This window comes from Clarias gariepinus, chromosome 2, assembly GCF_024256425.1.
Source record: "Clarias gariepinus isolate MV-2021 ecotype Netherlands chromosome 2, CGAR_prim_01v2, whole genome shotgun sequence".
Taxonomy (NCBI): domain Eukaryota; kingdom Metazoa; phylum Chordata; class Actinopteri; order Siluriformes; family Clariidae; genus Clarias; species Clarias gariepinus.
The window spans coordinates 14,235,115-14,260,034 of NC_071101.1; the positions used below are offsets into that span (position 1 = coordinate 14,235,115).

At 37.2% G+C, this 24,920-nt stretch overlaps 1 protein-coding gene across 1 annotated transcript in view; it reads right to left on the reverse strand.

Annotated features, from left to right (window-relative positions):
- Positions 1-5,907: 5,907 nt before the first annotated feature.
- Positions 5,908-24,920, reverse strand: part of kif3a (kinesin family member 3A) — a 42,844-nt gene continuing 23,831 nt past the window's right edge. The window contains exons 5-17 of the mRNA XM_053480092.1: positions 24,781-24,886; positions 22,708-22,847; positions 22,421-22,618; positions 22,053-22,227; positions 21,588-21,686; positions 13,479-13,635; positions 12,399-12,579; positions 12,101-12,211; positions 10,277-10,402; positions 9,980-10,033; positions 9,821-9,889; positions 9,597-9,724; positions 5,908-6,673 (exon numbers count right to left, since the gene is read on the reverse strand). Coding sequence (XP_053336067.1) covers positions 6,625-6,673; positions 9,597-9,724; positions 9,821-9,889; positions 9,980-10,033; positions 10,277-10,402; positions 12,101-12,211; positions 12,399-12,579; positions 13,479-13,635; positions 21,588-21,686; positions 22,053-22,227; positions 22,421-22,618; positions 22,708-22,847; positions 24,781-24,886 — 1,593 coding nt within the window. The 3' untranslated portion in view covers positions 5,908-6,624. The remainder of the gene's footprint in view (positions 6,674-9,596; positions 9,725-9,820; positions 9,890-9,979; positions 10,034-10,276; positions 10,403-12,100; positions 12,212-12,398; positions 12,580-13,478; positions 13,636-21,587; positions 21,687-22,052; positions 22,228-22,420; positions 22,619-22,707; positions 22,848-24,780; positions 24,887-24,920) is intronic.

Genomic DNA, 24,920 nt, shown 5'->3' on the forward strand with positions numbered 1-24,920 from the left:
AAGGAGGTGCAGAGGACAGAGGCAGAGTAAACAGAACTCAAAACCTCTAAACCAGGTGAACAGACCAGAACCAGGGGCCCCAACATGAAAGTCTTCATATTCTTCATTCTGACAACTGCTGTGGCAACTGCAGCACCTCATGCAGCATCTGTATCAGACAAACGGCAGCATAGAAGTGGAAAGGCAGACAACTCTTCCAGACCTGAAGGCCACCACAAACCGGGAGAAAAGAGAAAATACCTACTTTCTTTAAAAGAAATCATCCATAGTGTGAATAACTTTACCCCAACAGCGGAGGTAAATTTCATATTAATAGCATAATTGAAGACAAGCGATTACTATACATGTAATCTAACAATATAGGTTGTTTTATTTTTTAATCAGGCACTTCAGAAAGAGGTCCAAAATGTATTTATGAATGAAGAATGCAATGTAAGTAAAACCACCAACATTCAAGTTTTAAAGAATTAAAGTTATATGTGCTAATATAAAAGCTGAAAACATGCATCCGTTTATATGTGGGTTCTAGGTTGAGACGCTTTGCAAAGCGGGAAACGTTCTCTCTGCATATAACGCGTCGGACCTTGGACTAAGGAGCGAAAAGGATTGGAGGCTTCCTAGGAGGCTTCTCGCTTACACAAAAGTAAGTGAATGAGATTTTGTGCCTGTGAAAGCCTTTTTATGCCACTGTGGCTGTGGCTTGTCCAATTCCGCTTGATTGGATGATGTTAATTTTGTCTAACAGACAAATTTAACATCATGGCATTTCACCATGCATACATAGCTTTCAGGTCCGCAGACAGTGTACTACAAGCTGAGTTGCTGCTTTCAACCCAACAATATATACACTGATCAGTGGGTGGGATATATTATGCAGCAAGGGTTCATCACAGGGTGCTCATTCTAATAGGTTTGCATTCCATGGTGAGGGTTTCCTCTAAACAGATGTCCGTTTAAGGTTGATGGAAGGAGTCTCCAGTGTCAGGACTTGGTAATAGTCTGCTTAGTTGCTCTATATGGGAAAGTCTTTAGGACAGAAACCTTTTTATCAAAATTAAGCTGATGATGATTATTATTATACTACCTAACTTTATGGCAGTAGTTCTCAACCCTGGTCCGGGAGAACCTGTTTTCCCATACCCACTTCTATTCACAAAAGCCTATTAATTAGCTAATTAAATAAGTCAGATATGCCTTAGGCTGGGAGCAAAGTAAACACTAAGGTCCAGGGTTACGAACCATTGCATTAAGGAAACGACTGCTTAATGATGGCAGGGAAAACCCAGTGATTCTCAACCCTTATCCCAGAGCAGTGGTTCTCAACTCCAGTCATGAAGGACTACCTGCTCATTCTTATGTTGTTCCTGCTCTATCACACTCTCGTTGGTTCGAAGACCGTTAAGTTAAATCTGGCGTGCTTGGAGCTTAGAAAACACTAAAACGTACCCAATCAGCTAATTATCAGCCTTTTCTAAATTCAATTATTTGATATAGAAAACACTAAAATATATAGGGAAAACACTAAAATGTGCAGGACACCGTGTCCGCCAGGCCCAGGGCTAAGGACCACTAAGCTAATTCATTTTGCAGATGGTCCTCAATATTAAATATATAAAAAGTTTGGTTTGTCAGTCTTAAATAACAAACATTTTAATCTTTGTAAACGAAGGAAAGGAATAAAACACTCAGAAGTGAGGTTTTAGCTAAATAATTTACACAGAGTGCTTTGTATTGTAATTTCTGTAAAATTGATCAAGTCACTGCTGCCATTTAACATCTGGTTATTTTTCAGCTGGACAACTGCACCATCAAGGGCGAGCTAGAAAGCATTCCACTTCTCCAGTTTTTGGAAAAAGTACAAACCTGTGTAAAGAAGGAGTTCTCCAGCTACCGGAAATGATTTCAAAATTGATATCTATTTAGAATGTATTTTATTTATGAGAGAATTTTTATATGTCAATAATTTATTTGTAAATTCAGCTATATTTATGAATAAAATATTTAATCACATGCCATAAAGGGTTGTTTTTGTTTCCCCTCAATACCAGTCATCATACAGTTCCAGGAACCAAAACTTGCCATACATCACAGCCCACTCAGAACAAGCATGAAACTTCAAATTCATCACTCTTACAGGGGAAATAAAATGTAGCTCTTTTATCTGGTTGGAATAGGAAATTACTTAAAGGGTCATTTCAAACCAAAAAAAAAGTTCTTTAGATTGATCACTTTAAATAATGAAACATCTCCATCTAGATGGAAGTGGTTCCCTCCAGGATGACAACAGACCCAGATACACAGCACAAAGGCTCACTGAATGGTTTAATTAGTGCCTTTTAGTGGTACTCTCGCTCACTTGATTTGAACCCAGCGTAACCAAGCAAGTATTTGTACAGCCTGAAGTTAGCTCCAGCTCCCATAAATGAGATGAGCTAGTTAGAGAAGGTCACCTCTCCACCAGAGGTGTCAAATTTTCTCCAGAAAGAGCTGATGTACAGTAGTGTTCAAAATAATAGCAGTCCAACATCAGTAAACATATCAATAATTGTTTTGGGGAGAAATATTTTTTCTTTATGGTAAATATTTTACTCGTATGTGTAGTGGAGTAATAGAAAACCAACAGACCCAACAGTCATGACTTGCATCCACCTGATTCTGTGTAATTGAATTATTTTGAAAAGGGACATGTTCAAAATAATAGCAGTGTGGAGTTCTATTAGAGAGGTAAATTATTCTGTGAAAAACAGGTGTCAAACAAATTCAAGGATAAAAAAAAAAAATCAAGGATAAATGCAGAAAAGGTTGTCTTGTGCCTTTCTCTCTGAAAATAAAATGGGTCGTTCCAGACATTGTTCAGAAGAACAGCAAACTTTGATTCAAAAGTTGATTAGAGATGGGAAAACATACAAAGAGGTGCAGAAAATGATGTTGTAGGCTGCTCTGCTAAAATGATATCAAATGCTTTAAAATTGAGACCTAAACCAGAAAGCTGTTAGCAAGAAGCCCTCGCAAAGTCCCATTGTTGAAAAAAAGTTACAGTTCGCCAAAGAACACATTGACTGGCCTAAAGAGAAATGGCGCAATATTTTGTGGACTGATAAAAGCAAGATTGTTCTTTCTGGGTCTAGAGGCCGCAGAATTCAAGCTACAGTACACTGTGAAGACAGTGAAGCATGAAGGGAACAAGCATCATGATATGGGGATGCTTCTCGTACTATGGTGTTGGGCCTATTTATTACATTTCAGGGATCATGGATCAATCTGAGTACATCAGAATACTTAAGGAGATCATGTTGCCTTATGCCGAAGAGGAAATGCCCTTAAAATGGGTGTTTCAACAAGACAACGACCCCAAACACACCATAAAGGAAGCAGCATCTTGGTTCCAGACCAACAAGATTAATGTTATGGAGTGGCCAGCCCAATCCTCAAACCTTAATCAAATAGAAAACTTGTGGCCTGACATTAAAAATGCTGTTTCTGAGACAAAAAAATGTTTTTTTTTGGGCTGGAATACCTGTTTAAAAGTGCCAGAAGTTGGTTGACTCCATGCAGCACAGATGTGAAGCAGTTCTCAGAAATCATGGTTATACAACTAAATATTAGTTCAGAGATGCACAAGAAAGATTTAACTTTAAGCATTTTTGTTTAAACTGTAAATTCATCACTTTGTAAAGATGAATGATGACACTTCTATTTTTTGGAACAGACTAATATTTGTTTTTCTTCACTTTCTGTAAACTAACAATCTATTAAGCACATTTTTCTGTTTAGTGATTCAAAATAGAACGTGCAGGGTGTCCAATGCATTTGTGTGATATAAATAAATAGTTATTAAATGGACATGGAGGTTTACTCACTTTTTTCAACACATTGCTATTATTTTGAACACAACTGTGGGTGCAGGCTTTCGTTCCAACCACACCTGATAGTCTCTGGAAAGCCAAGAACAGGTGCAGCTTCTGCTTGATTGGAATGAAAGCATGCGACCACACTGAGCCATGCTGGACAAGATTTGACACCTCTGCTCTACAGAGACATGCTATCATGCAGTATGAATCTCTGCAGCCTAAAGTCAACAGCGAACGAGCTTCATATGGTATAAGCTGGCTAGGGTGAGGGAAGGTTGCTTATTAAATTCATCCTCTACAGAGACATGCTGAAGATGCCAACTTCACACATTAGGAGCTGTACCACATAATGCAAGGACACACATTGTTCTCCAATACCATCATTAAAACACCAGCTGAGGGTGTATCTTTTTCAAGGACGGTATTCGTTCCTCCAGAGACATTTAGACCTATAGCCAGTTTTGTGACAAACTCCTGATTGTAAGTTATTTTTATTTGATCCATGTCTGTGCAGGCTGGCCCAAAAGACTGATTCCAGAAGCCTTTTTACCATAAATGAAATTAAATTTGTGAGGTCAGACACTGATGCTCGCAGTCTCCACTCTAATTCATCCCAAAGGTGTTCTATTGGGTTGAGGTTCAGGCCAGACAAGTTCTTCCACACGGAATTCGTCATCTACGTCTTTATGGAGCTTGTTTTGTGCGCAGTCATGTTGGAACTGGTGTGAGGTTCAGCCCCTTCCTTCCAGTGGAATAAACCCTTAATGTTTCAGCATACCAAGACATTATTCAGCCAATTTCATGCTCCCAACGTTGTGGGAACAGTTTGGGGATGGCTTCTTAACATGGATAAGCGAGTTTGGTGTAAAAGAACTTAAAAGTCCTGACCTTAACCCGATAAAACGACTTTGGGATGAATGAGAGCTGAGACTGCAAGCCAAGCTTTCTTGTCCAAAATCAGTGTCTGACCTCACAAATGCACTACTAAAAGAATGGTCGAAAAATTCCCATAAACACACTCCTAAACCTTGTGGAACGCCTGCACAGCGGAGTTAAAGCTGTTATAAGCTGCAAAGGGTGGGCCAACATTATATTAAATCTTATGAATCAAGAATATGCATGTAAAGACAAGTGAGAAAATACTTTTGGCAATAGTGTGTATTTGCATCTATCTATCTATCTATCTATCTATCTATCAAAAGACAGACAGTTCATGTGTCATATTTTACAGGAAGCGAGTAGTCTACATAGCTGAATTGGCCCAACAGTCTCTGGGCTAAAGCCATCTCTGCATGTACATCAGTCCTAATACAGAGAAGTGTTCAACAATTTTGTATTCAGTTTATACACAAGTGCCTTTTTGCATCTGTAATTTATACATTTATAATGTACAATGTAGTGCTAGAGTAGATGTTGAGCAGCATGCAGGTTCTCAGGCTGAATCCTTCAACCAAATCAGGTTATAAGCACACGTTGCATATGTCAAGTTCAAAGATTATAAAGAGCTAGCAGTAATATTATCAAGTATGTTTACATTTTTTGGTTTCTTTTTTAACATAACCTGTTTTCAAAGCTTTTATATTTAAAGTGATAACTTGTCTCAACATTAAATGTATAGATAAATGAATTAAATGACATAGAATGTGTGCTTTAATGCAGGATGTAAATATTTCTGACCATCAATCAAATATTTAAACACTAACCTATGCACATTTCTCTTTAAAAATCCCATTGCACTTCACATTAATGATCTCATTGAAAGGTATTATGCATCATATGAAGTTTTCCTTTGTCATTGTTGCCCTTGTATAGCTTGCTGACAGTGCATTATGGCACTGTAAAAGGTCTATACATCAGTGAGCTGTACTGCAACAACGTTAAGGGTGTACTTATTTTATTCTATACCTAGTGACCAGAAGAAATACTTTAAGGCATTACCATCCATTAGTGTTATTCATTAATAATCCATGTGGTTGTGCTTATTGTTGAATGAATGCTAATTAACCGAAAAGTATTTTTACAGCATAATCTGCAGAAAGACAGTAAACATATCAGATTGTATTATTTGTATATTTTTAATCGACACATACCAAAGCAATCAGGAGATGTAGTTATAAGGTAAATAATTTAATAAATTAACAAGTATACATCTTACAGCATAATAAATGTAAACAAATTTTATGGCAAATAAAAGGTTTCGTTTTTGACTACAGTGCACATGTGGTAGCTCGTGGAACGAAAACGAAAACATTTAGCTAGTGTTATGTAGCGCTACAGTAGATGTTGAGCAGCATGCAGGTTCTCAGGCCGAATCCTTCAACCAAATCAGGTTAGGAGCACACGTTGCATACGTCAAGTTCAAAGAGTAAAAAGAAACTACAAAAGGCTAGCGGTAAAATCATCAAGCATGTGATTCATATCTGAAGTAGCTTGCTCATGATTACAAGCTAATCAGCTAGGGCATCAGTGGAGTAACATCCTCCATCTGAGGAGCTGTGTCCTGCCTCAAGCTCAAGTAACTTTTTTGTGGTTAAGGAGGAAATCTATTAGTTGCTGAATGCACATTCTAAAAGGAATAGGTGTTTTTACAATAAGCATAAAGAGTTGCAATATTCCAGCACATGTACACTAAATACCTGTTCCTTCACCCAAACTTCAGTTTACTCAGCCCAGATGCAGATACAGTACATGTTTACACGTTGAACATCAATTCATTCTTACGCAAATGACTGGCCCGGATCCTGCAGTCTGACAAAAGAAAAAAAAATGAAGATCACTGTAGCAGAGACTCGATTGCAGTTTCCGGCCGGGAAGAACGCTTCCTACAAACATTAAGCAAATATTAGCACATGGATTTGGTACACAGCTGTAAAAAAAAAAAAAAAAAGAAAGAAAGAAAAAAGAAAAAATATCCGGTTCAGACATAAAGCACATGCCGAGACTACATAAGCACTAATTCCAGTACAATAAACTTTTGCCGCAACCTCGACTACTCTATATGTATACTCTACATATTTCTTTCCTGCAAGCAAGCATTCATAGTCATAGGTTGGTACTGATGTTATCAACACTAGTGGGAGTGGCCTGTACAGCACTTAGCTCACAGTAGTAGGCACAAATACACTTCACTTTCACTCAGCTCACATAACCTTGCCTGCATATCCCAAAAGATGTATACACACTCATATACACAAAACAAATCATGTCACATGATGGCATCAACAATGGTGTGACTACTGACATCTTTAAAGGAAACATAAAACTACACATTCCTGCCATAATCCAATTTGAGTTAAAAAAAAAAAAGGCATAGATAACTGCTGAATTAGGTATACATTCTTGGGCCCCTCTGTACATAAAATGGGTCAAAATATTAGAAGGCCTAATGCAAAAGAAAACATTAGAATGATTGAAATTGAGTTAAGAACTGTCCAATGCATTATTGAAACCTGAAAGTACAGTGCTGTCAACTTCATGAAATAAATATTTTCAGAAATATGTTAAGGCATTGGACTATGGTTCAAAAGGTCCCTGATTTAAACCCCTCAACCTATTGGGTCCTTGAGAAAGGCTCTTAACCCTCAACTGCTCAGATGAAAAATAATATAAAAATGTAAGTCGATCTGAGTAAGGGCGTTTGCTAAATGCCTAAATGTAAATGTGATGAGAACTCACAAAGGTGGGACAAAACAGTTGTGTGACCATAAGAGTGAGAATCATCAGGAAAAAAGGCTTCAATTTGCTAGAGTGCATAAAGATTGGACTCCAAAAAGGTCATGTGGTCTGATGAGTTCAGACTGAGCCTGATCCAGAGTGATGGGGGTGTAAGGTTAAGAAGGTAAGAGCATGAAGCGATGCACCCATCATGCGGAGTGGCCACTGTACAAGCCTTTGAAGGCAGTATTATGATCTGGGGTTGCTTCAGTTGCTCAGGTCCAGGCTCAGCAACATTATGTGGCAATAAAATGAGATAAATCATCAACAGATATGAACTGGTCACCACACTGCGTGTAATCGAAGCTAATGCCGACTGAATGAAATAATACAGTGTGACTTTTTTATCTTATGAAAATCCTCTGTGATCTCACGTAAAGTGAAGTTGAACACACAGACAAGCCCTGTGTGTTATTAAAACTTTCTGTCGTGGGCGTGATTACCACACTTAATCACCTACAGTAACAGGAAAACCGTTATTACTCATTAAGAGTACGTAAGTATCCAATTTGAGCTACGACATTGGTGTGTTTATTCAGTCGTAAATGTAAAGTTTCCAGTATTTCCATTGGTGTTGACTCAAAATATGTGTAACAGCACATTACACGTAGTACATAACAAAAATAAATGGTATTAATGCAAAAGTAATGCACTAATGTGAGAAAAATCTGATTGATTGACTAAAGATTTCTACTACTTCCTACCATGCTTTTGTTTTCCACAATGCTTTTACACATTTTGACAAAAGCAGTCCTGCTGTAGAAGAGTTCGATCAAAGCGTATCTTAGTATTTTTTCACAAGGTAGTGTCAGATTTTGGAGAATTTTCATATGCCATACATCAATGTTATCCTTATACTCTCACCTTTAAGGCTATATATGCAATAAATGCTAAGTAAATAGATAAGTTGCATAAAAATGCAATAAACAAACAAAAGACTTTCTAAAAATACTTGAAAACACCACAAAATGTATTCGATCCATCTACATCAATTAGTTTGTAAGATTATTAGTTATTTACTTAATACTATTTATTTATTTAATATAAACGGGCATTAGGAGCGTTGTATTATTATTTTTAAACTAACACAAAAACAAAAGCAGCACTATAAAAAAAAACATTATTATTAAAAATGTTATTATTATAAGGACTAAACAAAAGCAAAAATATACATATTGCATGAACATCTGGTAATCTGGAGCAGATGAGAAATTCATCATCCTTCTCAGAGAATATTATCATTATATTATACATATATATATTTTTTCCCCTGGCACTAGCTATGAAATAGAAGCTAATGTAGCACCAGGGAAACCCGGATAAGTCAAACCGTCACCGAATATGACAAGCAAGGTAGCATGCGCACACCACCTATGTCTCTATGGCATGCAACGTGAAGACGAACAGTATATGCACTCCTCGAATCTATAAAACAAGCATGCAAAGACATGCAATGCTTTTTAGTGTTTTTGCTGAAAATGCATACGCACACAATTTGTGTGTGTACATTTGGGGGGGAAACGGCATCACAGGAGCATGTTGGAGGCTTGATATTAATGTGAAAAGTCTCTGATTTTTGTATCTGAAAATATATATTTTTTGTTATGATTCTAGTCACACTTAAATGAAGATTTACAAATGTGATTGCTGGCACTCCTGTTAGTTTTAAAGGATTAATGAGAGATCACATATAACAATAGGATGAAACATGTGGGCTGAGTGAGAGGCCTAAAGTATCTCTGAGTTGGACCTAAAGTATAAATAGAGAACTCAATAAATAAATGTCAGACCAGATGCACCACTATAATGAACAGAGAAATTGTTTGTGAAAATCATTTAGATTTTAATTTCACTGTAGCTTTGCCAATTTTGATTGAATCATCAGTCCTACTGATGCAAGTATAAGGTCAAGCGACTGCATTACATGATTACATGTAAAATGTGCACTGGAGGTTGGGAAAATGCTTTGAGGAATGGCAGTTGTTTTTTTATTAGTAAATTCCTACTCTTTTATTACATTTAAGATCTGACCTGCGCCCAGTCTTAGGCCTGGCCTTGCCACTCTTCGAGGTCCTAGGCCTTTCAAGCCTCATCAAGGACTGGCGCATGCTCTCCTCTGTATATGCGAGGTACACATGGGACAGATCCACCTCGAAAGGCTGAAACAAACACAAACAGAACACTCGATGAGCATAATCTTTTCAGTGGTCCAACACGCTATAAAAGTGCATTACAGAAACATATGTGGCATTTACATCCTTTTCCTTTTTGTCTGGCACAGGGGTTTGTTTCCTCATGTTGTTCCCAGTGTAAGCCACACATTTCTAACGAAGAAAGATTTTAGTTTAGTGCAATTAGAATCCGCAATATATTCATCAATCCACATGAATTGAAAGGATATGTTTGGCACTCACTAGTTGCCATTCCCCTATGTCTTCATTCCAGTGTACGTAATTCTCAATCATTTCCTAGAGCACACAAAAATTAGACTGATTACATCTCAAGAATCAAAATCGAATTAGAAACTGCGATTTTTACATCTTTTAAAATCAAGGATTCTCCGTTCACCTATAAAAATCAAGCTCATTTCAAATTTCAAAAACAGTGGACACTTTCAAGGTATTTTAAGAGACTTCTACATTACTCCGGTACACTTGTATATTTTAACTCGATAAAATGCTAACAACATGCTCTGTTGCATATAATCATACCTGGTATTCCTGAGGGATAAAATTGTCAATGATAAGCATTTGCAGACGGAGTTCCCTGCTGAGCTGGCGAATGTTCTCCAGCAGGCCCTCGATCTCTCTGTGATGTTCCTGCTGCAGATCCGCCATCTAGAACAGAAAAGCAAACTTCAAACTTATCCCTGCTTTGATGCCTGGATTCTGTGGATCAGTTCACTTGGAACTGCTGCTATGATCATAAAATCTGTTTTGTGATCATCCCAGGACTTACTTTTTATAAGCACATACAGGACATTCTTTCAATTGTCCTTTTCCCCCCTCTAAATTACTAAATACTGTAATGATTATTTATAATCACGCTATCTGATATTTCTCTTTCACGTCTGCTTCCTCTCTAGTTTTTTCCTTCATTGTTTAAGAGGGGTCCAAATCTATACCCGGATTTCTGCATAGCCGCTTTGTCCTAATATCTACACAAGTAAAGCTATACAAATAAAATAAAACCAAACTGAACTAGATCAGTCATAAATACAAAATGATTATGTATTTATGACTGATCTAGTTCAGTTTGGTTTCATTTTATTTGTATAGCTTTACTTGTGTAGATATTAGGAAAAAGGGCTGCAACAATAAATCGATTAAATAGATAAAAAAACGATTACTAAAAGAGTTGGCAAAGAATTTCATAATTGATTCGTTGTGTCGAGCGACATGGAGACATTTGATTATTATTAAAAAAAATAATAAATTCAGTTGAGCGTGGAGTAAACACACTCGGTCTCGCGCACCGATGCTAGCAGAGTTCGGCGCCTCATAGACAGGGTGGAGCAAAAATTATTTTAGAAAAAACGTTTAACTATAACTGTGTGAGACGAGAAGGGGGAGAGGGAAGCTTACTTTAGATTCACACACATATACACACACACAGCACCTGTGCACACAAACGGAAACACTTATCTCTCTGGATTTATTTTTACTCCTTTTAAAAGGTAAAATTTGTTTTATTTTTATATTTTGTGTTAATTATTTTTATGTATTTATTTTTTGGGGCTGTGTATAATTTGAGTTTCCATTATTTCCTATGGGAAAATTAAATTTGGTATTTTGGAATATGAGCCCACTTCTGGAATAATTTTTTTAGATTTAGAATTACTAAATTACTTTTAAGGATTACAAAAAAACTGGAAAAATAGTAGTGAACTCTCTACTTCCAGGAAGAAAAAACATCAAAAAACATCAAGAATAAGCAAAGATTCAACAGTTGAACACTTAGTGAAAATTTGTTAGTGAATAAATTGATAAATATAGTGTAATTCAGCTATATTTAATGGTAAATGTAGAAGCATTTCAACACGTACAATGAATACATTGCATAAGCTTATCAAAGGCAATGCAACTGCCGTAATCAAACAAAAAGGTGGTTCAATAAAAATGATTGGTGTGCAAAAAGTTTCTGGAAACCTGACAATAAGTGGTTCTTGTCACAAAGTTTACAGCAAATAATTGTGTAGAATGCGTTTGCATGCTATAAAATTTAAATTTTTCTTTAAATTTAAAGGCCCAAAACCTCTTTCAGCAGGAACATCAGTGCCTGACCCTGTTATTTATTATTGCTTTTGTGGCTGAAAGAGCACAAACACCCATAGGCATGTTTCAAAACCTGGTGGGAGTTATAACAATATTTATTATCTGTCTAAATATAAGGAACCTAAATGTGAAAAAAGACAATCTACAAGCACAAGTAGTATGGACTTTATTGCACTCTGAAGTGAGTGAGTCTCATACATCAACAGAAGAAGGATCTCAGGTGTTTTAACATACAAAGTTATAACAGACATTTCAGCATACCTCTGATTTTGCTGCCATCAACATGGTCCAGACTTTTTTCAGTTTCTTGGTCTTCCCTTGGGCTTCCTCCTGCAAACTGGTGTACTTCTCCTCAATGTCCAAACGCTCTTGCTATTGTAAGACAAAAGGAGAGCACACACATACTAAGTAGTTAGAACAATCCAGAACAGAAACAATCCTCCTATGAACTTAACTTGAAAAAGATTTGAACGTGTAAAAAACTTGACTGACCTGCTCCAATTATTTTTAGTGCTCAGTCTATACAAAGTGCTTAAGTGAAGAGAATAAGAAAGCCTACCTCCTTCTCTTCCAGTTCTCTACGGAGCTGTTCGGCTCTTTTCCGTCGCTCCTCCAGCTCGTTGTTGGATTCTTCTAGAAGCTTCTCCTGCTCCTCTGCCTTGGCCAGCAAGTCAACTCCTCCAACAATTACCTTTTTTTCTAAAGCAGACAACTTCTCAAGTAAAAGCTGGTGTTCCTGCCTGAAAACCAAATGAGTTTGTATGTGCTTTAGTTCTGCTTTCCTTACAAACCAACATGGAATTTTCTTATCTCATCTTCTATAATGCTTTATCCGGCATTCAGTGTCGCGGGGACCGGAAGCCTATCCCAGAGGCTTAGGGCATGAGGCAGGGTACACCCTGGACCCTAGGGTGCCAATCCATCGCAGGGCGCACACACACACACTCAATTACACACGATGGGCAATTTAGGAACGCCAATTAGCCTAACCTGCATCTTCGGACTGTGGGAGGAAACCGAGGCCCCCCCCTCCCGGGGACCTCGGTTTCCTCCCACAGTCCAAAGATGCAGAAGATTAGGTATTAATTAAAATTCCCGCCACATGGGATTTTATTAATACCTAATAATCTTAAACGATTAAAATCATGTTCTATAAATTAGGCTTTCAGGTTTTTTAGATAAAAGCCAATCCAAAACCTTTGCAGCATTTGCCATAACTTTATACAAACTTCCAAAATTTCTGTTGATTGTGTAAAACTACTTTGTGATAATGACAACTGTTAAAAGCGCTGAACAAACAAACTGAATTAAAGATCTAACCTTTGAAACAAACAGGCCCCCACATTAAACACCTACTCATAAAGTCATTAAGGTCTTCATCAATAAATGGTCTCAAATCAACAGTAAACAAAGTATTACTAATTTACTTCGTAGCTCGAGTGCACAAAGGTCGAAAATGACATGAGTCACAGTTCTAATCTCCCACTTATGCGTCAGTTCATACACAGCACTAATTATTATCTGAGATTATGTCTTTGACAAGCAATGTTGTGTCAATACCATCATAATCAGAAGAACAGAAAGATGGGTTTCTATAGTTAACTGTGAGTGTTTGAAAACTGGCTCAGAAGGGACTCACTGAGCTTTGAGAAGATCTTTCTCTCTTTTCTCCAGCTCTGCCCGTGCTTTATTACGTTCCTCTTCCTCCATGTCCAGCTTGGCCTCCAGGGCTTTCCGCTCCTCCTCGATCTTTGCCTGCATCTCTGCCATCTTGTCTGGGGACATCTTCTTCTTTCCTAGGGGGAACGAATAAACAAATCAAACTATACGGCTCATTCGCAGTGGAATTTTAAGTCATTACATTATATTTCAGAATGGCACACCACTTGTATATACAGTTGCAAGAAAAGGTATGTGAACCCTTTGGAATTACGTGGAGTTTAGCATGAATTGGCCATGAAAAGTGCTCTGATTATCCAAGTCACAACAATAAAAAAAAAAAACACAGTCTGCTTAAAATAATACTACACAAACATATGTTTTCATGTTTTTATTAAACATAACATGTAAACATTCACAGTGCAGGGTGAAAAAAGTATGTAAACCTTTTTTAACTGGTTGACCCTCCTTTGGCAGCAATAACCTCAACCAGACGTTTCCTGTAGTAGCAGATCAGACCTGCACAATGATCTGGACTAATTTTGGAACACTCCTCTTCACAAAATCGTTTCAGTGTAGCAATATTCTTGGGATGTCTGGTGTGAATCGCTCTCTTAAGGTCATGCCACAGCATTTCAATCGGGTTGAGGTTAGGACTCTGACTGGGCCACTCCAGAAGGTGTACAGTATTTTGTTCTGTTGAAGCCATTCTTTTGTTGAATTACTGGTATGCTTTGGGTCATTGTCCTGTTGCATCAACCATTCTTCTTTACCTCATTAAGCATTCTGCGCTGTGCTTTCTCTTCTTTACAGGATGACCACACCAAGGGAGAGTAGCAACAGTGCTGAACTTTTTCCATTTGTAGACAGTCTGTCTTACCATGAACACATTAACATCAAGGCTTTTGGAGATACTTTTGTAACCCTTTCCAGCTTCAACAATTCTTAATCATAGGTCTTCTGGGAGCTCTTTTCTGCGAGGCATGGTTCACATCAGGCAGTGCTTCTTGAAACCATTAAACCCAAAACTGGTGTGTGTTTTTAAAGTGCAGGACAGCTTTCAGCAACACATTTACTGATTGGACTCAAGGTTGGCTCACTCCTGGCTCCAGTTATCTCTTGGAGAAGTCATTAGCCTAAAGGTTCATATACTTTTTCCAACCTGCACTGTGAATGTTTACATGTTATGTTTTATAAAAAATGTAAACATATAATGTTTTTGTAGTATTATTTTAAGCAGACTGTGTTTTTCTATTGTTGTAACTTAGATGAAGATTAGAGCACATTTTATGACCTATTTATGCAAAAATCCACGTAATCCCAAAGGGTTCACATACTTTTTCTTGCAACTGTAACTAACTCATGGGTATGTATACCATCATCCTCTTTTTCTCTTCCATATCTACAATCCTAACATAGACACGCTTATCCGAACACCCACTGCCACATACATATTCATATTATAATGGCTGAAAATAATCTTGTACAACAGGTCCCAATTTTTAGATTTTTTATTTGTTATTCATCAACTGCATAACATCTCATTTTTATGTCTCTTCCTATAAGCATAGAGGACATCAAGCAGATAATTACTGAGGCACTGGAGAATGTAAAGCAAGATATGCTACAGCGTGTTTGGCAGGAGATAGACTACCAACTTGTGTGTCATGTCACAGACGGTGTGCACATTGAACATTATGTTATATTACTTTGTGAAATCCGTTATGAAATCTATATCCATTTAAATATGTTGTTGGAATTTTAACATGAGGCCTATTTAATTCCATTTGCCCAGGACATGTAGTTACTCAGATATTCATAATTCAAATGATGTAAATTTTTTGGGGACACCCTGTATATTCAAGTAAGTATTTTTATTTTTTTTTAAAAAGGCAATATTATTCCTAAATGTACAGTTTATTTAAGTCATCGTTGCTGCTTGATGTTTCATACAGAAGTGTCTGGATGAAATGGAAGTGTTGACAAAGACATGCCTCACCTATTCAGTAGCAACTTAAAAAAACGCGGCCCCAAAAACAGTTTTAGACTAATACTGAATCATACCATTTTGCAAGTGTTTATTTCTTATCTGTAATCATACGAGTCATGTGGGCGGATGCAACCCCCATAACTCACCACATCCCTATATCAAGCTAGGATCACGCACATTTTGCACTCATTCTTATGTACAATATAGCATGTGGATGGAATAGTTGACTACATTAAAGTATAAATCTAATTCACATGGCGCTTCAAAATATCTACAATTATTTTGTAATTTTGCACCATTCATTTAACAGAAGTAGACTGACAAATACGTTTCCATTGTGTGCGTGTGCAGTAATGTATGAAACTAAACAAACAAACCATGGTGTTATATTAATAGCACTTGCTCAAATATTTCCACAATCTCTGAGGAAAACAGCTACTGTCGAGATGGCAAATTCTACAGGTGTTTTGCATTAGGAGATATTTACAGAGAGAAAAGTCAGCTTAATAGGCCAAAGATATTCAAGATCAGTTCTGCAAAACTTTCATGTTACCTACCATACTGTACACCAAGAGGTAAGGTAAAGAACATTCATACCTCACTAGAATGACAGCTGTCAAGGGGTGGCATATATTAGGCAGTAACTTAGTTCTTGAAATTGACGTGCTGGACACAAGAAAAGTGGGCAAAAACAAGAATCTGTGCAACTTTGAAAATGGCCAAATTTTAAACTTTTTTGACAGGGTCAAAGCATCTCCAAAACGCCAAATCTTGCAAAGTGGTCCTGGCATGCAGTGGTTATAACCTGTGAAATACCAGTAAACAGTGAAAGGGTCATGTGCAACCAGTGCTCACCATTGGATGTGAGGGGTGGAGGCTAACCCATCAGATGATAATAACCCATAATTCTGGCTCTGATTTAAAAAAATAAATAAATAAATAATTGTATATGGAACTATATAGCTACAAACTGTTTAGCGTGCCCATCTTGACCCCATCCTATGGCGGAAAGCATCAACAATGGACCATGAAGCAGTGAAAGAAGACCGTCTGGTTTGATCAATCACGGTTTCTTTTATCGTATCATGTAGACAGCTAGGTGTGTGTGAGTGGTTTACCTGCGATTAAGATGGCACCAGGATATACTAGGATCCACCAGTGAGGAAAAGGTAAGCCGGCAAAAATGTTGTGATGCTTTAGGCAGAAACATTGGGTCTGGGTATTCATGCAGCTGTTGCAGAACAAGTACACCTCTTCATGACAACGTTATTGCCTAATGGCAGTGGAATGGTACGAGGAACATGACAAAGGATTCAAGGTTTTGAATTGACCATATTCCCCAGATTTCAATCAACTCAAACATCTGTGAGAGGTCATAGATGAACAATTTACAGGAATAAAAAAAAAAAATAAAAAATCTGCTGATGATGTCTTTGCGCCAGATACCAGCACACCTTCAGAGGTCTTGTGAAGTCCATGCCTTAAAGGATCAAAGCTGTTTAGGCAAAACAAGAGCGACTTATATAATAAATACACTATTTTAGGTCGGATAGTTTTTGAATGTGATGATTGATCTGTGTACATTTCAATTAGGGAATTGATTTTGTTCACATCAAAGGTAATTAATTTTTTTTTTATTTAATTAACAATATTATAATTCCAGCAGGTCAGAAGTTTATATACACCAAAGTCAGAAATTGATGTAATGACTTTGTAAAGTTTTTGATTGGCCAACAATCATAATTAGCCCTGATCTGAATAGAACATTTGTGGACTGAACTGTATACAGCACATGTGACCAACAGTCCCAAAAATACAAGTTACACTTGTTTTCTCAAGAGGAATGGGCCAAACTCTTCAACAAAATACTGTGAAAAGCTAAACTATGCATTTGAGTTATTTTTAAGAAATTAAAAGGCAAAGCCACCAAATACTAACAAAAACATTTGACCCTGATTTTGTGAAGAAAACAAATCTGCAAACCCGAATTAAATCTGAATTACATTTGTTATTCTGCAACACATCCAAACTGACAAAACACAGGAAATTCATAGTGACGTGGACAGTCTGCAGAGTTAATATATATATATATATATATATATATGTTTAAATGTTTTAAGCCCGTAAACGTTTGGCCTTAACGACGTATTAAATAGGTCTCTAAATTAGTGAGAATGCCAAATCAGAACTCACACCTGACCACAGCAAAAACACATTTGAGTCTGCAGGAATGGCAAATGCACACATGAAAGAGAAGAGTGAAATATAGATCAAAAGATTTATCAGATCCTGTTGGCCTGTGACTGACCCAGATTTAAAAATTCAATTGTTAGCATGTTGACGTTCTTATGTCGTCAATCAGCTGTCTACTCAGTCAGCGATGTATACAGTACACGAAGGATATACACAAGTTCCTACTTTATTTCTGTGCAATAGGACTAACTGAAAACTAAATATGATCCAGATGCATTCAGGTCTTATTTAGACTGCAGGAAAATCTAATTTGCTTCACACATCAGGGCTGCATTTATAAAGCTTTGAAGAATCCCCTAAGAGTGCTTCTAACTTGGCTTAAAAACATCTAGCTAGTATTTTAGCTAGCAAGGAGAAGACAAAAACTCTTGAGGGTCCATTGCTACTTTAGGTACTGTATGACTGACAAAATGTATTCAGAGTCGGACTAATTATTAATGAAAGTGAAAGAAAAAAAACAACTTTTTTCCCTTGTTCTGTCACTCTCTCCGTCATAAATACCTACACCCACACTCAAAGGCAGATTTATTATTAGAAACTCACATTTTCTCCCCTAAATAATATCTGTAGCTTTTACTGCACTTCATAAGAGTGAAACAATTTATTTGGCCTATTCTTTTTATTTTCATTACTAGTTATAGTCATTACATTCATTACATGACCTGTGCATATGTCTGCGTATTTTTCACCTGATCACACATCACAGGTTTATTTGCTTAATTTTATTCAGTTTGTTTACCAAGATGGTAATTTAATCTATTTAAAAGCAACTAGAGAAAACTGTCCCAACACTTTACTGTGATTCTTAACTGTTATTATCTCTTCATATTTTGTCTTAATTGTATATTTTTTGTATAATTGTCCTTTGGTTCTGTAGAAGTGTCCGTCTGAATACCCTTTCTCTCATGCTGTATGATATTTCCTCCTGTACATTTCCTCTAGCTTTTCCTGTACTAGTGCTATCAGCCATCACGTGCTTTTTTGTCTGGAGACTATCGCTCTTCGTGTCTTCCATCGTCTTCTCCATGTCCATGCCCTGTAATCGTGTGAATGTAAACTTCCCATTGCGAGTGACATTTTAAATTTGAAATCCGATTTAAGTGTCTACAGCTTCCAAAAGATTTTAATTCCTAAAGATGTATCTGTCTGTATTTGTATTAATCTAAATCTTCACAATCAAATTCTTTTTTTTTTACTTTTCAGACTACGTGAAAGCAATCTGATTTCAATGTAGATATATCTGAGCAAGGCCCGTTTTGCTTTGCAAAAAAAACCTTAAGGGACTGAAATCTTGCAGATATTTATATCTTGACCACAAAAACAGACATCGATATCAATAAGTGCATTTTGCATAGCATACTGTACCTTGTACACAGGTACATTTCCTAGCAGTGATCAGTTTTTTTAATACTCACCAGGCAAACAAGAGGCAAAAGGCATGAGAAATGAAAGTTGGCAACAAACGAAAAACGCATGTGACCACTTGTTTTAAATAACAATTTATTTAAGCTAAAATTCGGCAAGATTACCTTAGGTTAAATGTTAAAGAAAACAGTCCTTTGTGCAGCGCTAAAATGCATGAAATCACTAAAAGTAAAAGGGGGCTCAAATGTATGTCATCTCTGTTATGACATCAGTGTGACTCTTTAGGTTTGGGTTTGTTTCAGTTCCCAAGTATGAAAGTATCAGTTTGCCTTGGTAAAGAGAGTTTATGCCTGGCAGTGATGTAACCTCTGTCTCTTTGTGGTTTTGTTGACTAGAACATTTCCTAGGTACTACCTTCTCTGGTTTGCTGTAAGCTTTTTTATGCTGTCTGTACCTCTTATCCCTTTCTGTCTTTACCTTTGCTGTGAGCTTTGGCAATGTTCTGTAGTTATGGCACACAGTGAATAGCCATATGGGAGGAGAGTGTGCCAATGTGCCTGTACCAGAAAATTTACTTTGCATATGAAGCATAAGCGACCGTCCATTCAGTCCACACTGCTTGCAAATCATTCACCAAGTAAGAATTAATGATGTGAAAACAAAACCTCTTGTAATGCTTTGCAACAGATTACATAATCATGATATTGTGCAGATTGTATCATAGATTAGGAATTTAGACAAGAGTCCACATTAGTGATGCAAGAATGTGAATAACAGCAGAGTGGATTAAGCTGCATATTAATATCATAGATTACAAAGAAGCAGTCAGAAAGCACCACAATGTATTTACAGCCAGGTAGAAACTACTGAGCTTCTTATCTCCCAACAGAATTTACAACAAAGGTAAGAGGAAGACAATCAAAGCCGCATCTACCATCCAGTTCTCTTTTTTAAGTGTTACTCACCCAGATGTTACTTTAAATATTTCACAGTACATTTTTTGCATTAATTACGGTACGGTTTATCCATTAATGACTGTAGTGGAATGTAGGAGTGGGCGATATGGATCAAATATTATATTTATATATAGATATATTTTACATCATCATGCCATCAAAATGTCATTGTCTTGGTTAATTTGTGTAATATGACAGATGGATGGATAAACAGATAAATAAATAAATAAATAAATAAATAGAGAGATAGATAGACACAGACCATACAGAGAGTCTGCATCAACGAGTATGTGATTATCATTTTCAGACATAGGGCGTTCATGTCAAACTGGGACTTCTGATCGTGCAGGATAAGAGAACATAGTTATGAGAGTAAAAACTCCCTTTATAACTCTTTATAATCCCCTGCTACACTAATGCACTTATCTCAGCATTTCACTAGGGTTTGTATATCATCAGGGTAGAAAGTTTCCTCAGTACGCCAAGACATGATCAGACTGTCTGTACTGGAGTTGTGGTAATAACTCCCACCTAGTTCCTGGAATGTGCCAGTAGTTGTGATTGTGTGAACGGTTCCCACAGATAGATGCGTCTCTTCTGCAAGTTGGCAACAAGTTAATCGTTGATTTTCAAGAACCAGCCGTTCCACTTGCTGAATGTTCACGCGGGACGATGCAGTGAGTTTTGAACCACCTCCGACACGTGATTCACGGACATCTCTGCACAATTCAAACGTTTTACTGCGGCTAAGAGTCTTATCACCGTACAGCGCTTAAAGTAAATGTTGATCAGTTTTGCATCTTTATTCATCGGAGATTTCATCTAAGGTCCCAGTTTGACTTGAACGCGCCTTGTGTATTTGATTTTTTTTTTTTTTTTTAATTCTTATGTATAGGCATTCACTTATTAAGATTTTATTCAACAATTTTAGGGATGCAATACGAAGACATATCGACAGCCCTTGCCAGTCAAGGCATTGTTATTAGTCCCAGATATTAAGGAGATCTCAGGATCTTGTACAAAATCACCAAAACATGGGAAATACATGAAGCATATCAAGCATTTGATTTAAAACATGCTTTGGTGTATTTTTTTTTGTCTTTGAGGCTCGTCTGGGTGAATGAAGCTTAAAATATGTTTTTCTGGCTTTAAAGGTTTGAAAATATTTTATGCCTCATATTTTGATTGTTACTTTTTTAATTTTAATCAATATAGCTGAATTAAATTAAGTCTGAGATTATGATTCATCGACCGATTTTGTAAGAAACTATTATACCTTTACGGTATCACTAAATATTTGTGTCTTGCCCTTATTCCAAGGAAAGCCACTATGTAACAGCTAGGTTACATAGGTGATGACTGAGTGTCATCACAACCATTTAAAAATCCCCTATGCATTTCACTTGTATATGAGTAAGAGCGTACGTGCCTGTCACCAATATGAGGACCAATTTCATCAGTTTATTAACTTATTATCTGATCACTGGAAGCTAATACTGTGTTCGTGACAGTGGCAGACACTGACCTCGTCGTTTCCTGCATCTCTCTCCACCGTCTGCAGCCTCATCCTCCCCTTCATCCATATCCTCAGAGCCGCTGGCCTCTGACCCCGAGATCTCCTCTCCTGGGAATAACAGACAGCCATGCCTCAAGTATTAATTACACTCACTCAGATAAAAAAAAAAAAAAAAAGCATAAATATCTGACTAAATGAACACATCAGCAACTCTATCAGTCCTTATTACAGTACATTTACTTACATGTGCACATCTTTTTAATTAAAAATACATCTATAGTCAAATAACAGTCTGTGATTTTGCCTAAAAAGTGAACAAAAAAAGTTAATAAAATATTTCTACTGCTCTGTTCACATCCTCGCATACAAATATGTAGTTCGAGTGTATTCTAATCATAGAATATACACAATGTTTAAAATAATTACTTATAACTCTAATAAAATGGTTTAAAACTGTGGGTTATTCTATTGTACCTTCCTCCAGTTTTTTCTTAAGCTCTTCAATCTCCTTTTGAAACTGCCGTAGGAGTGCATCTTTAGGGTCTTCGTTGATTCTCGCTTTATTCTTGATGTTCTTGGCACGGTTAGCATAGCGCAGGGTGCTGATTGTTTCATCATAGTTGTAGTCTGCAGGTCCAATGTTTGCACACTAAAAAAAAAAAAAAAGAAAGAAATATTAGAGTAAAACTTAAATAAAACCGATTTCTATTTAATCATTTCCGCTCTGTATTTATACTGGCTTTTTGTACGAAACAGAAAGTGAAAAAAAAATCTCTAGGTTTTTTACTAATTTAATCTCTACTAATTCAATTATGTGAAAACATGACTGTGTCTGCCTGTACCATCATGGTTTTGGAGTTTCCGCCCAGAGAGTCCTGCAGCAGGCGTGTGAGTTTGGAATTCCTATAGGGTACATGTGTGCTCTTCCCATCCACCAGAGCAGAGATCACATTCCCCAGAGTGGACAAGGACAAGTTGATCTTTGTGGCCTCTTTAAGACGCTGACCCGTAGCTCCTGTCTTACCCTGCCTTTCAGATCCCTGACCAACAACCAACATCCATGTTTAATCAAAGGAAAGAAAAAAACTACAAAAAACATTATGCTTGTTTTTAGGCTCGCTCTCCTCACCGCGAGGTCAACCAGGTGCAGCTTGCCCATGCGCACATGCTGGTTTCCATCGACGCCCTTCTCACTGCACTCGATGGTGATGGTGAAGATGGCGTGAGATCGGGAGCTGTGCTCGTTCATATTGGTAGCACCGACAGACCCTGGAGGGAAAAAAATAAATAAATAACAGAAATTTTGTGTTTCAGCTAATTTATGTGTGTTAGAAATGTAAATATTTATTAAAATGCCACTGACCCCTTATTACTGTAACTAATTCCCAGAATTAAAATCTTTATGTCGTAAAATAATGTTTTTTTTTTTACATTTTTATTTAAAACAGTAAAGCAGGGATGTTTAGTAAGCGCCAAAATATACAGTACTGAAAAGAAAAGTGTTTAAAGTGTGTGTGTGTGTGTGCAGCGCCTCGCCCTAGACAGTGGTCATACAGGGTTTCTGCAGGTTTCATAATGTTAAATTTAAGACTTTTTAAGACCTTTTTAAGACCAATATAAATTAAATTTAAGACCTATATTACAGCATCAAAAACACAAAATAAAATGCAGAATTGCAGAATCACATACATTTATCTTTCCCGCACCTAAATGATTTAGCAACGTCGGAGTCCGGAAACATTGTCTGAAACAAAATTACAAATTTCCTCATTCGCACTATAGGACTGGTGTCTAGTCACGACGTGGGGGACCCAGGGTACTTCTGCTCTTAGCGTTGGCTCTGATCCAAAAGCGACACGGAGGTCGCTCACGGGGGGCACGGAGCTGCAGTGTGGGCCTTGTCTAACGTTAGGCAGCGTGAAGCCACCAGATACTTGGCAGAATTGGCTGATGGCTGTCGTTTACTGGAGACCCTTCACAGCAGTCAGATGTTTCTCACTTTTTGCATGAGACACTAGGGCTCGTACACCTAACGTTCCCAGTTTAATTGTTTTCTTGCATAATAAACAGTATGCTTCAAATGCATTGTTAGCAACTAGCCTTAACCAATCCTTATATTCATTTTTTTCAAACCAAGTATCGCTGAACCTGCACTTCCCCATAGTTAAAACGTAAACTCGGTGGTAACATACAATCCGAGAAAGACTTACGCCAATAACAGAAAGCTGATTGGCTGTTGCATGTTGGTCTCATTTGTAGTCGTAATACAGCAAATTATATTTGGACTAGTGAAACAAAAAACTACAACACCACGGAATCAACCAAGCAACAACAATAACAGAAATAGAATTAAAATGAGCTTTACATAAACATCGGAAAAAAAAGACCTGTGAAAAAATATTTAAGACCTAGAACAGCGAATTTAAAACTTAAGGCCTAGAAATTCTTTTTTTAAATTTTAGACTTTTTAAGACTCGGTCATATCGTTCACGCAGATTCTCAACCCAAAAGGAGACTATTTGCTGGCGTATTGCGGGAACAGTTCTTGGCAGATCTTCACAGTTGAACACACACTCTACTTTAGCATTCCCCACAAGTAGGCATCAGGTGGTGTAAGAGGGAATGGGTCGGGTACGGGAAGGAACGTGTTCTGACATATTTTTCAAAGTCTGTCCACATTCACGACCACTTCTGTATGAGCGGAAATAATACTCAACTATGAATATTTTTTCCTCCGTCGAGAGACCAATTTCCAACAACAACCCAACAACACAACTTTTCACAACTTGTCAGGCAGGGTTGAGTCCAGATTACGATATGCTCTACCCATGTTGAACTATTTAGTTTTGGTGAATGTGTCCCTATGGAGGCTTCAGACTTGTGTCCTAAGCTGACAAAAGTGGAACTAATACAAGGTTGTGCATACTGATATAAATTTCTTCTCAACGGATTTATAAAACCATTCTCTGGTATCAACTAGCATGCCATGTTTGGATCTGTATCTAAATGATCTACATTCATTACCCTGATGCAATATGCCTGGGTGATTAGATATGGAAAGGAGTGCAGTAATCTAAAACAATTTAGTAAGTGTGTAACAGCTCATTTTGAGACGTTCAACATTCAACATTCAGATATTGCTGCTGCTGCTGCTTAAAATAAGTATATGCACAGAAACATGCAAACAGTAACACATGCTTACGGTTCTTGTGGCCCAGAGTCATAATTCGGTCCATATCGTCAGCATTGTTCACAACATAGCCAGACAGATCTTTAATGTAGACTCCCACGTCTGGCCTTTCTTTTACCTGTTTCGGGGATTTTTGAAAACGTGCAACGTGT